Genomic DNA, 14243 nt, shown 5'->3' with positions numbered 1-14243 from the left:
TCCTGACTGTCGCTTTCAATTAGCTAACTAGAACTAAACTATTTCTCTATTAAATGTAGGTGAATTGAAGCTCTTTATGATGTTTTATTAAAGGCTTTTTTAGTACACTTTTCATTTAGACTGTTCCTTTATTTTCTTTAAGCTTTGAAGCATGCTGAGATATTTTTAGATTTGAATGAAGCTGTCTTATTCTTTTGCATTTTTATTTATCTTCTTATTGTCAAAGGTAAAGATAAGGCTTGGTTCGCGTTCAAAGGAATTTCATAAACCTAGTATAAACAACATACAAAAGTGCCTGAAATTGACTGGAATGGACTTAAACCTATACACAAAATCTGACTAGCTCAACAAATAATTTATATTTCCTTTTCAGATGTAGAATGCAAGCAAATTGTCTCTTGGAGTCCTTTGTTTATCTAGTTAGGGCAGTACCTGTGTCTCTCAATGGGGTATCTGGGCACAAAGCGTGCTGGAAATTAATATTGGGATGGAAGTAATTTAATATTCCCAATGGAAAACTAGAATACCTTTTTTTTAATTTATGTGAGTGAATAAGGGCTTTAAAAGTTGCAGGAATTAATAATTAATGTTAAAATGTGTAATTTTTATCATTTTTGATAAAGAGAATCAAATTGAAAGAGAGAATTATATGTGAGAGAATTATATGACAGAGAATTATATGATTTAAAATCATTAAATTTTCAACAAAAATTAGATAAATGTTTTCTGTCCATTTAAAAAAAAAAAAAAAACAAAAAACAATTTTAAATTGTTTTCCTTACCTTATTAGACACAAAACCAATTTATATAAATCCAACATAAAAAAATATTCAAATACACTTTCTTTTAGTTTGTTTTATAATGTCTTTAATCAAATGAATTTTATTGCAGTTCCCAATGTTTTTAGCGAACTGTTTGCTTAGTTTATCTATGTGACATGAGTTTCAGTTTAGTTTTACTTTTATCTTGTTCCTATTATTATGCTTATTAAACGGAAAATTTGATAAGCCATGTATGCACATATATGTAGAGATACATTTACTTATGTTTTGATGAAGTGTGCAGTACTTTCATCTTTTACTTTAGGTTCGTTTTTGCTTACTTTATTTTATTTTTGTTGTTATAAAGTTGATGTTTTTTTCTTTAGCTTATATTACATTTATATAGTTTGCATTTATCTGATAATTTTGCTGACATTTATGAGACTTTATTTGTATAAATTGTGTTTACTGTTTCGCAAATGAGCTACGTTAGTTAATTACTTAATTCAGTTAACTAAAGTTGGCAAATGAATTGAAATTTATTTACACAAAAGTAGATTTGTTTAAATTAATTTTTTTTTTACAGCAAATGCTCAAATTAATAATTTATTTATGTTTGTAGTGGCTATTTGTTATAAATTTTTTTATATATAATTTTTTTTTTGTGATTGAGCTTTTCGTTTTTGCTTTATATTTTTTTGGTGCTAGGAAAAGTGTTAAATTAAATTGAATGCAAACAAGTAATTTAACACTTTGCCATTACAATTATAATTCGTTTTAGTTTTTTCTTTCAGTTTTTATATTTGTAATTTGATGTTCGTTTTTATCTCTCTTATTGACTATCGTCGATTATTTGCCGTGTTTAGTTATTGTTATATACCTTTACGCTATGCATAAAATTAACACTAATTCGTGTATGTCATTTATTGCATGACATCGCTCAGTTGAATTATATTTGTAATTTAATTTTATTCTGCTTTTCTGTTTTGAACTAACAATTAAATTATTTACAGTTTGCTGTGTGGATAATCGCTTAACTTAATTATCATGACGTCATTGACTGCTGCAGCTGAAGCTGTGGCTGCTGCTGCTGCTGCTGCTGCTGCTGCCGCCGGTGCTGCTGCCTGGTTTCATAATTGATATGCACTAAGGAGAAGGGGAGCGGAGTGGAGTGGGTGCCCAGCAGCCAGCGGAGCCATCGCACCACCGCGCTGACTGCCAATGCCAGAGCCAGGTTGAAATTGAGGCTGCTTCGCAGGCAGCTGCCATTGCCGCCACTTTTCTGCATAGCCGCTGGGCTTTCGTCTGCGAAAGTAGAAGAAGAAGACGAAGGAAAAGAGAACAGGGAAAGGGAAACAAATTGAAAATGAAGAAAATGCCGACAGATTGAGAATCGAGTGCCCGCCACTTACCATTAATGACATTGACCACAACGCTGGCCGCCTCGGCTGTCGTCGGCATGCACGTGTAGTTGCCCGTGTCCAGCAGCTGGGCATTGGCAATCCGCAACCTGAAAAGCGATTAAAGCGAAAGCTTAAAGCAAAGACCAGGCCACACTTCATTCAGCAGCAGCATTCAACATGGGGCCAATCAGCTGCCACATGAATTCAACTTCATTGATCAAAGTTGCAGCTATCCAGCTGGAAACTAACAAGAGCCAATGGAGACGCCCATCTAGGGTGCATGCTGTGTTACTGGGCTGCACGCCCTCAGCTCTGTTGAGCGTCTGGATACCTTCATTTTGATACCTGATGCTAACCTAACCCTTGAACTGGCTGATGGCGATAATGATGACGATCATAATGACGAGTAGAATGAGGATGATGATGATGATGATGATGATGATGATGATGATGGTTGGTTGGTTGTTGCTTACCTGCTTTGCAGCTTCTCGGCAAGTGTTGATTCCATCGAGATGCGCTGCAAATCGATGGCCGCATCATTCGGATGCGCCACAAAGGGTGTCAGAATGTACGGACCGCGATACCAGTAAATTGGTCCAATATCCTGGGCCGCCGTTGCCGGCTGCTTCACGTGGCATGTGAGCGTTATGACACTGCCCACTTTAACGTACAAATCCGTTGGCCCGGCTATAATCGCTTTGGCATCTGGCGGCGTCGCTGCAAATGGCAAATGGAACGTGCGCAAAATTGATTAATAGCACTTCTAGGCATTCGCTCTCTCCCTATCGCCTGGGCATAGCTCCAAATCCAAATACCCAATCCAGACTCGAATCCCGCCCACCCACTCACTGGCTGGCTTAACGGCTGTTAAGCATGTGGCTAACCGCTGGCAACAACGTCAACGCCAGCCTTCCATTGGTATGGCGACAATTCACCAGATCATCCACAATTACACTCGATGAATCAAAGATGCACCAGCATACCACAAACAGTGCCTACCAAAACTCTGTCAACGTTGGCGACCCCTTAATAAGCGCCTCGCACCGGCTCACAGGCTCAATTGTCGACCAGGCTACGTGAGGCCCTTATCGAGCTCGCAAAATTCCTTTAAAGTTCAACTGGCTTCGATTCATGTATATGGATTTAAGCTTTAGAGAGTGTTGAGCTCTTGGAATGATGCTTAAAGAAATTTGTTTATTTGCATATACAGGAAAATTGTTTCTAAAATTTTTACTATTTTCGTTTCACTCTTGAAAACGTTTGGGATTTAGATGAGATATATTCTTTTGAATGAATGAAAAGTAACGATGAAACGGGAGAAATTAATGTTCATCGAATATGTATAAATTAAAGCACGATAGTTTATATACGGAAAAAAAAATAAATAAATCTAAGCTTAACATTTGGATTCTCCATTTATAGAACAAATACGTTTACTGTATAAATAGAAATAGATTTCATATACATATATTTAAAAATATAGCAAAAGTATATCCTCTAACCGAGTATTTTAATAATAACGAATATTAAGTCTATTATATTTATTATATTTATTTGTATTTTCTCTATCTATATTCATTATTCACCATTTTACTTATATTTAATTTAAGCTATTTTTCTGCCAGATCAAACATAATCAAAGCAAATTAGTATTAGTATGAGATTCTAGCAAAGATGTGGCTCTACTTATGCATCAGTTCACACTGAATCATAACAGATGTACGAAATGATTTCAGCGATAGAGTGAGAGAGAGAGAGAGAGAGAGAGAGAGAGAAAGAGAGAGAGAGAGAGAGAGAGCTAGAAAGTGGCCTTTAAGTGTGTCGCCATTAAAGCGAGGCCTCACAATGTTATTTGTGGTCCACTCTGTTGAGCTACAAGAAGTAAACATTTCTCTATCGATTTATATTCCAAGTTGTTGTCATACTGTCAGTTGGTTAGGCGACGATTCGTTACCCAGTGGGAGCTAAGCTATTATCAAGTTAACTAACTGGCCAACTCTCCAGCCTCCTCAGTCTCTCTCTCTCACTCCCTCTCTCATTCTCTGTTGTTTCAGTGAAATCGGCTTTACTGGCTGCTGGCTGTTGGCTGCTAATGCTAGTAGTAGCTCGTCTCAGTCCCCCACTGCACATCATTAACAACGTCAACATTTGACTTTGTTGACGGGCTGCTGTTGGCCAAAGCGTTCGCTGGACACACAGAAAAAACATTAAACCAATTTTCAGTGCCTACGAGTGGGAAAATGTTTGCTATATGCGCGTAGACGAGTGTATGCCACGCATTTGTCTCTGTCTGCGGCAGCTGCTAACTGCCAACTGCCAACGGCAACAGCAGCAGCAACAGCACCAGCACCAGCACCAGCTACAACACCAACAACAACAACAGCAACAACTTATCTCGCCCCCAAAATCAAGGCCAATATTAGAAAGCCACGCAGGCAGTCAGGCAGAGGCAACAAACATCAACGCAACGCTGTGAACATAATGGTTCCGTTCATGATCCGCACTCACACATGTTTCGCCCTTCGACCTATAACCCGCTACAGCCGTCTCTCCCCCCCTCACACACACACACACACACCCACGAGTATGCGTGTGTGTGTGCGCAATAACAACTGGCGAACAATACTTAAAATGTGTGTAAAATGCGCGACAGCCAACAAGAATTGTTCCTCACAACATCTCTATTCACCCAGCACCGCCCATTCGAACCATGGGTCTATGCTGAGTCCCAACCCAAAAAAGGGAACTCCCCAAACGCACACACACACGCAACCAGAAAAGCACAAAGAACAACCAAATATTTTGGGCTTTGTGGTTACAAATTTTTATGTGTTAGTTTTGCCATTTCATTTAGTTTTCTTCTTTTTTTTTCGTCTACCCTAGACACAATTAATACATCGAGTGGGGTATGATAGAGATAAGAACGAAAGGGATGTGGCAAATAAAGCAGACAGCTGTCGAGTAAAGAGAGTGGGAGAAAGAAGCACTATTATAACAATTAGAGATTATATACGCTTATGCTTATGTAAAGACTATAGATTTTATATAAAATATATATGAAAATTTAAATCTTATGAGCACAACTAAAATATTAGAATTTAGCAATTTTATTATTATTTTATTCTTTATTTATTTATTTTTTTTTTTTAATTTTATTGATATTTATGGTTTGTTATCTGTTGTTTTCTGTATTACAGGGCATCTACCAGCCTGCGACAACTGGTTAGGTGTTGATTTTTACGATGATTATGTGCCTGTTATGGACTGGCATCGATAACACAAAGAACAAACACGAACAATTCCCTGAAATTGACTCTTCACTTAATAGCCACCTGAATTGTCAAGTCCTACGAGAGTGGCTCTTTATGGGGCAGATTAAGGCCGCAGACAATCAAAACAAAATCTATAAATTTATACAATACCCTGTAGACATTCAAGCAGCAGCTCTACAAAAATAGTGCAAATTTATTTAAATTAATTTCTATCAGCAACACAACATAATTCTTATTTATTTTTAAAATATTTATTTTTTACACAAACTAAATATACTGCAACTCAAAATGATTAGCCAAGTAAATAAATACGAATTAATTAAAATCGATGGGTTCAGGGTATAATATATCTAGTTTTGATTCAGCTCTTCTCAATTGGAGTTTAAGTTTATTTTAATTTAGCAAAATATACTAAATCACTTTATCACTAATAATATATACCCATTTCCCGTGCTCTTTGTTTTTGTAAGTCAGTGCGAATTCTCAGAGATTCGTGCCAACTATTTGCGCTTCAATTGGAATAGCTGAGCGCAGACAGTTGATGGCATTGTGTCCACAAGTTAGATTTAAAGTGCTCAAACTGGCAAACACGATTTATGGCAGAGTTTTTGTGTTTGACTTTTATGTGCTGCACATAGCCAGCTTAAATCTGAAATATAATTTGTTTGCACTCGCTCGACAAGCACTTTTCGTGCGCCGTTGTTTTTGCTAGGATGAGCCGAAGGTGGAGGAAATCTTTCCGGTTCGCTTTTGGGTGCGTGAAACCGGTGACGGAATATTTTATCACGCCGCCAACTCCAGAAGCCAACAGCAAAATAACTCAAAGTGTCTTAAGGGAAAGTGCACGACTTGGCGATGCCCTCTAATCACATAATGGAAGAGTAGGACAGCTTAAATGCAAAGTAGGGCGTCTCAAAATCGATTTATCTATATACTTGATACTCAAACTCTCACGCAGGTCGTACTGGAGTACCCTGTACAAAAATAAACATTACAGTTATGCTATAAATATCTGTAAAAATCTTGAAATCATGAAATATTTATAGCTATGAAAGGAGATAAACCGATTAGTAAATATATATCGATATTGATCAAGAAAAATTATATTAAAACTCTGCTGTAAACACACATATGATCTGATTGACTCTGCCTACTTGCCTCTGTTACATGTGCAAGCAATAAACCCATATACCCTCTCTGGGCATTTGCATTTCGGGCATAAAAATCTGCGCTTATTTGCATAAATTTTTCTTCTTGGCATTGCGGCGACTTTCCGTCGCCAGCGCAAGAAACCGAGTGGCAAGTGGCAAGGGCGAAGGGATTAGTTTTTTTTTTTTATTTTTTTGCCCAAACCGAGTGAGTTTTGGTGCAGGTTGCAAGTGCAGCGGAAGCATTCGAAGTGGAGCGTGCTGAGGGGTGGGTGGGCAGGCAAGCGGAAGCGACAACGCGTTGATTTGAGTTTATAGCTCTTGATGAGATTTGCGCCATTTTGGCCCCCGAGTTTGTTATAAATAAAGTCAGGTGGTTCCTGCTAGCCAATTTGTAGTTGCAAATCCCCAGTCGCTGCTCCTCTAGTGCTTCCTGTGTTGTTGTCTGTTGCTGCTGCGAGTCGAGGACATGTACACAACATATATCTGGGCAAAAATGTTGCTACTAGTGGCTAGGAGAAGCCAACATTTTTAGCTAATTGAATCACATGAATGGCTCTCGAGTGGGTTCAAGCGAGACGACTGAGTGCCCACGAAGGAATACACAAGTGAATCGCATTCGAATCGAATCATATCGCATTTAGTTCGAAACTAAACCAATCAAACTGAACAAAAACACGAGCCAAACCAAAAGATGCGAAACTATTCAATAATTTCAATTAACTTTGACTGGGAATACCGAATAATAGGCGGGGAAGGGGGGCATAAAATATAATCAAAATAAATAAATAAGCAAAACTTTTGCCTTCGAACAGGATGACAAACATTGATCCAAAAAAAAGGGGGAAAAAAACTTTCTAAATCAATTTTATGTGCATGAATGAAACATGAACGTGCATGCTGTTGTGTAACAATTTATAACAAACGAACCCACACACACACACACACATACAGAGACACTCAAGCACACACAAGAGGCAACGAGTCTGAGTTGAGACTCAACGGAAATCCATTGTAGAAAACTTGTAAAATGCCAAAACAATGGTATGAGAGCGCAGTGTAAACGTGCAAAACACACCTCAAAGGATTTAACACACACACATACATGCACATACATGTACGCCGCCTTCGGGGGCCACGCCTGCGTCCCGAGCTGGCTGGTGTGTATTACAGCCAGCATATGAATTTAGTATTGAATTTAAATGCAAATTGCGTTTGCATGCAAAGCGTGTGGAAAAGTGTAAGGCGAAACAAAAGATAGTTCCCCAAGCATACAAGCATACATACATACATATATGCATGCTATATGCATATCCATATATACTTATGCACAGACATCTTTATCTGCAGCCAGACTGCCCATTAAACTGACCCACATTAGACCACCAGCCCATTTGATTACGTGATAAGCTCCATTTGACGGGCCATTGCAGAAATTGGCAAGTGTTCTGGCCTGCTATCAAGACCTGGCAATCAGTGCGGCTCGATTAAAATAATTATAGTGTTGGCTTCTTAATTAAATAGCTTAAGTAAACATAAAGAAGTGGATCTATTCAGAGTTCAATTGCTTTTTAATAATACTGTATGGAAGCTTAATTATTACTTTGAAGTTTTTTTATGGAACTCAAAATAGTTTTTTATACCTAATGCGCAGATAAGTTGAAGGAGCTAAGAACTGAACTGAAAACTAAATAAACAATAAATAAACAAAAAATATTGTGTTAATATAAATAAATTTAATGCTATATATTAATATTTATATATTGATAAAATGTATAATATATTTCATTACATACTTATATATTTAAATGTTATGTTTATATATTAATACTTAAATATTGACAATATTTATAATATATTTCATTACAGACTTATATATTTAAATAAGTATATATTTAACCTAAATTAATATATTTTAAAGGTTTCCCCAACAGCGAAAACCAAATCCAATAATATGTTTGTTAATTAAGAAATAAAGAGTGTGTAATAAAAGTCAAAATTGAGAATAATTTTTATTGACTTAAATTTCTGTAATGTCCTTTTTGTACTTTCCACTTGATTAACTTCTATTATCTTAGGCTTTATAGCTAAGCTCATAAGCTTCATAAGCCTCCTCAACTATTTCAATGTTCCCATCAAGTCAATCGAATTTTTCACATTAAATAGCAAGCAAAAACAATAAAAACTCCAATAATACAAACAACTCACAAAATTGATTTTGAAATTATTAATATTTATCGATTATAAAGCTGGGTTTTCTGCCTAATAAAAGCGCACAATTTCTTAAAAATAATATGAATATTTTAATATCTGCTTAATGGCAAAGTCCGCTATAATATTTATGAGCATATGTGTTCTCTGCTTCTTCTTCATCGTCTTCGTCTTCGCCTTCCTTATTTCTGTTTATCAATATATTGATGTATTTGTTATTGAAGACGCAAATGCTTAAAAGTCGCTTTAAATTTAACGCATAAATTTTTATGGCTCATAAAAGAAATCCTTAAAGTACGCATGTGTACATGTTGAGTATGTACATGCAGACATATGTGTATATACATACACAAACTCATGTTTGAGTGTGTGGGTGTCTCTGGGTGTCTCTCGGAGTATTCGCTGTTGGAGAAATTGGCTTATGGTACATATTTACACGCTGCATTGCGACATGATGTCGCAACATGACGCATGACTAACAAAAACTTTATGCAAAGTTCCCACCAAATGCAGCTGACAAAGTTTGCCAACAATTTGAAAGACTCTCTCCCCAATGGCTGGGCCAGCGTACAACAAAAAGTTGTCAGTTGCCAGTTGCCAGTTGGAAGTCGTGCGAGGACAACTCGTTGACAATGCATAAGAACTCCGAATGGGTGTTTATTACAATGTGCAGAGCAAATGTCATAGCGAGAGAGAGAGAGAGAGGGAGAGAGAGAGGGAGAGATATAGAGAGAGGAAGAGGAGGGCTTACTCACCTATAACATTCAAGCGAAATGCCATCGAAATCTTTGGTTCCGTATTCACCTGGCACTCGTAGATGCCGCTGTCACGTGGCTGCGCATATTTCACATGCAATGTCCAATCCTTCGAGTCGGCGGTGCGTACGACCTGCAAGCCAAAATGCATAGATAAATCGTTAAGGCAATGTCAGGCGGTGCGCAAAGTTAGATGATCAAGTGATGGTGAGGGGAGGCTAGTTGGAGGGGGGTATGGCTGTTGGAGTAGCTTTTAGCTGAGCCTGCCTTTTGGCACTGTCCTTGGTCGAAATTTAATCAATGCATACAAGCCAGGCACGCAGGTGAGTAGCAACGAAATGCATACGCAATTAAGCTGACTTGGCTTACAAATGGCTCCAGTCCAGCCACCCACCCGCCGCTGGCCTCATTTAATAAGCCAGACGTGAGAGAGAGAGAGAGAGGGCGAGAGCACGTGATGGTAGTTGGGTACACTAAGTAGATTACGTATACGCACCTTGAAGCGCTCATCAGAAGTGTAGGTCAGAATGCCTGCAGTCAGAATGTGCAAATCGCGTTTCCTTATCCAAGATACCTGCAAATAGACAAAAGACACACACATATATAAGAGTGAGCGAGACAAGAGAACAATGAGCGCTTAAGTCAATTTTAAAAATTGCTTTGGCCCTGGCCAAAGGGGACCTGGCCAAAATAAAGATAGAAAATTTAATAAACCAAACGACAAAATGAACTAAGCGCTGTACAAAAAAACCAAGAAAAGGAGAAATATATATAATAAAACCAAAAAAGAAACAAAAGGAAGTAAAACTAAAAAACTTTCGCAAATACAGAAGCAGCAGCAGCGGCTGCTGCAGACAAAGCGATTTGCGAGTAGACCTGCAGCCAGGCAGCATTCGGCAGCAGGACGAGGAATGAAGTGCGTGCCCAAAATGTCAGCAGCTTAAAGTTACCGAAGCCTTCGAAAAATTGTGGCTACAGCTGTCGCCCCTCCCCGCCAGTCGTCATTCCGCTAAAGCAGCCAAAAAGTAATCTGCAAACCTGCCGCAGGCAACCAAAACTTTTTGTTCAGCTAAAGATGAAAAAAAAAAACAAAAAAGGGCCCCAAAAACAAAAAATGAAACACGAAAAACTGAAGCCCAAACTAAAAGTGTCAAAGTGGCAAAAGGAAACGGATTCCTCCCACCTTCAAACCAGAAGAAGGAAAAAATGAACAGAAAAGCGAAAGGCAAAACAGAAGGGAAGGTGCTACTAAATCTCGCTGGATGATGATGAGCTGGGTGCGGATTCATTTGATGGGTCTTGGCTAAGGTGCAAAAAAGTCGAAACCGAAAAGGCAAAGCTGAGCAAAGCTATGCAAAGCAGAGCCGCTCGCAATGATAGATTTAGTGACTGCTCTCTCGGAAAACGCCGCAGCGCCAGGTGACAAACGGAAAAACTGGGAAACTGTAACACAAACAGGCAGCAACAAGCAAAAAAAAAAAATAAAAAGCAGATGCTGAGCACTCATTGAGGTTAAGCTGAAAACTTTCTACGTAACTGACCTTGCAACTAGTTCAGATTAATGATGCAATAGCTCTTCGAAAACCAACTTAAAACACCAAAGCAGCAAAGTTTCGAGTGTAGTATTAAAGGGTTTAGAAGTTTTTACGAGTGGCATACTAATTTGGAATGTTTTAAAAGAAAATTCCTTAAATTAGCATAAGACAAATGGATCGAAGTCTTAAAGATCTTATGAGAAACAATGAGACTTTAAAATCAACTAAAAACAAGAAAGAAAGCTCTAGTCGAGACAGCTCGACTACGAGATCCCCTGAACCCTACAAGCAACTGATATTTCAATAATAATTAGCAAACACACACGCACACACACACACACACACACGCATACAAACAAACAAACGCATATACACACACTCACATACCAAAACCATTATACCCTGATTTCCCATTTTCAATGGGTTCAGGGTATAAAAAGCACAATTTTAATATCAGCTGCATTATAACATTCCTAAATATAAATAAATATATGCTAAAATATTTTTCATAAAGTTTGTCTTCAAGGGCTAGAGATGCGCAAATTAAGGACTCTATATTTTCAGCTTCTTTATATTTTCATATATATATTTAATTTTCAGCTCCCTTACATTTGTCTTTGTATAAAAAAATTCAACAACAAAAATTTTTAAAATAAAATAATTCTTTCTTTATATATTTGGGTTTCTACCTTTCAAAATTAGCTGCTTTACTTTACTCTAGACATAATTTTACCATAATGTATATCTATATATATCATATAACTATATTTATACAGTTTTTTGTTTCTTCTTTTCAACTGCAAAAAGAAAAAATCTAATTTTGTACCTCGACAAAAGAAAAAACTCGGCATTAATTGATTGGCACTTATTTCTATACACAGCAAAAATATTTCACAGCAAGTGCAAACAAGCTCAACTTGGGGAAAAGCCACAAGAGAAAAACGCTGGAAAAAACAGAAGAAAATTGAACAATGTTGTAAAGCGAATGAAAAAACGCAGTGAAATAAACTTTAAAGTTGATGAAGCAGCGCAGAGCAATCAATAGATATGAGAGCAGCCAAAAAAAAAAAAAATATAGCAGAAAAAAAGAAAGGAAGCGAAATTAAGAGAAAAAACAGAGAGTCGCGGAAGATGAAACACAATGCAAAACCATCAACTAAACTTTTTTTGAAGTGGGGGTTGGCCCACGCCAATGGACTCGGCAAAGCAGTAAACAGCACAGAGTTGGGGCGCAAAGGACATCCAAGCAAGAAAATTACCAAAAAAAAAGAGAACAAAAATAGCAGTTGATGAAAGATGATGGGGCAAGCGGACAATGAAAGCGGAACCGGAAAACGATACGAGTAGCTGAACAAACTGACAAAAAAAAAAAGAAGAAACTCTAGCGAACACAAAAAAAAAACCAACTTTGGCGACTTTGTCGACTTTGTGGACTTTGGCGGTAACTTGATTTTCAGCTTGACTAGTCCCCGGCAAGGTCAATATTTGCCTGAGCGCTAGTTAAAACTGCATAAAATATAAAAAAAAAATAAAAAAAAAACGCATTTTAAGATAAACAGCCACACACAATGGCGGAGCCACTTGACTCACCGATTTATCGCGCAGATTCTCCACTCGGCAATTGATGGCCGCTGTGTGTCCCGTCCGGGCGGTAATATTCCGTGGCATGCCAAAATCAAAGACCGGCGGCGGATAGGTTGTCTCATCCACTTGGTCATCCGCCAGCTCATCCAGGCCATTGTCAAACTGCGCCACATTGTTGTGGTGCAAATGGTGGTTGCCGTTCCCGTTACCATTCAGATTCCCATTCCCATTCCCATTCTCATTCATATTGTGGCTGTGACCATGGCCGTTGACCAGGGAGGCGATATATACATCATCCACAGCCGCAATGGAGGGCAACAAGTCGTTGTCTATGAGGCCATCAGCTGCAATGGAGAAAGAGAAAACCGAGAGAAACATTGAAAATTGAGAAATTGATAAATCGAGAAGCAAGAAGCGAGAAGCAAGCATCGAGAATTGAATAAGCAAATGCCGCAATTGTTGATTGAATTGCCTGCCTACAAAACTTCATTTACAGCTTAGTCTCAGTCAAATGGAAAAAAATGGCAAATGTGAATGTTTTAGTGGGGAGTAAACGACTAAAAATATACCTGGACTGAGTGGAAATTGAAAGCTCCCTCTGTGAGAAACCATAGCTCAAACTTGATGATGGCTCGAATTATATTTTGCCAAGCAAAACCAAGCCTTTATATCTGATTTAAACGAGCAAGCAGTAGATGTACATATATACATTATGTTATCACTCATATACCCAAACAATACACCCCTTTAATACATTATTAATGGGTATACAAGAGAAAAAAAGGGCACTTAAGTCCAACAGGCACATGCATAGGATCCCTAAACAAAAGCCGAGTGCATTGAAAGCAAATTAATTAAATGCCACTCAATGCCCAGAGCTCAAGTGCTGAAGCATGTGAGAAAAGTCAAAAGAAGATTGTGCACATGTGTGATGTGTGTGTGTACTTGAGCTCAATTTGCAGACAGCTGAGATGACGACTTGGCTGAAAGACAATGGCCAATAGAATGCAGCAGTTACCCATTGGCGGAAAATGCTCGTTATAATAATTATAAAAAGCATTGTAGACCAACAATCAAACGATTTCCCACACTCTCTCTCTCTCTCTCTGCGCCGTGTTCCGTGTTCTTTGCTCTTTAGCTAAACAACGGAAATTGTTTTTAATTAAAATAAACGAGCGCTTTAATGGCCTTGTGGCCGGAAGTGCACATAAAACAGAACTCGCTTCGCATTCCTTTCACGCGTTTGCCAAATAGTCATAAAAAAAAACACGAGAAAAAAAAACAACTTTACAACTCTGAAATTACAGTTAATGAGCGCAATAGAAAACGTGCAGAGCGCCGAAAACAACAGTTTATATTATATTTGTCAACGAAATCTAAAATTCCTAACAGCCGGTGGCGGTTTTTACGGAACAGATTCAAGAGATCTGATCTACATTTAGGTGAGGAAAGTTGTGAAAGTAGTGAACAGAATAATAAAAATAGTTACAACTATTTTTTATAGCTATGCATATAAAATTTGTATACAAATTTTAAGGAATAATTTAAATATTAATGTCTTAATTGCTAATGTA

General features: G+C 37.8%; 1 protein-coding gene across 1 annotated transcript in view; it reads right to left on the bottom strand.

The window, feature by feature from the left end:
• Positions 1-840: 840 nt before the first annotated feature.
• Positions 841-14243, bottom strand: part of dpr2 (defective proboscis extension response 2) — an 87566-nt gene continuing 74163 nt past the window's right edge. The window contains exons 3-8 of the mRNA XM_030384728.2: positions 12676-13013; positions 10047-10124; positions 9551-9683; positions 2638-2881; positions 2174-2271; positions 841-2066 (exon numbers count right to left, since the gene is read on the bottom strand). Of these exons, the coding sequence (XP_030240588.2) occupies positions 1807-2066; positions 2174-2271; positions 2638-2881; positions 9551-9683; positions 10047-10124; positions 12676-13013 (1151 nt within the window). The 3' untranslated portion in view covers positions 841-1806. The remainder of the gene's footprint in view (positions 2067-2173; positions 2272-2637; positions 2882-9550; positions 9684-10046; positions 10125-12675; positions 13014-14243) is intronic.

This window comes from Drosophila navojoa, chromosome 3 (genome assembly GCF_054131105.1).
Source record: "Drosophila navojoa isolate 15081-1374.11 chromosome 3, UAZ_NAV_1.0, whole genome shotgun sequence".
In the NCBI taxonomy this organism is placed as follows: Eukaryota; Metazoa; Arthropoda; class Insecta; order Diptera; family Drosophilidae; genus Drosophila; species Drosophila navojoa.
Note: the sequence above shows the minus strand (reverse complement) of the source record. Positions and strands in the feature narration are given on the sequence as shown.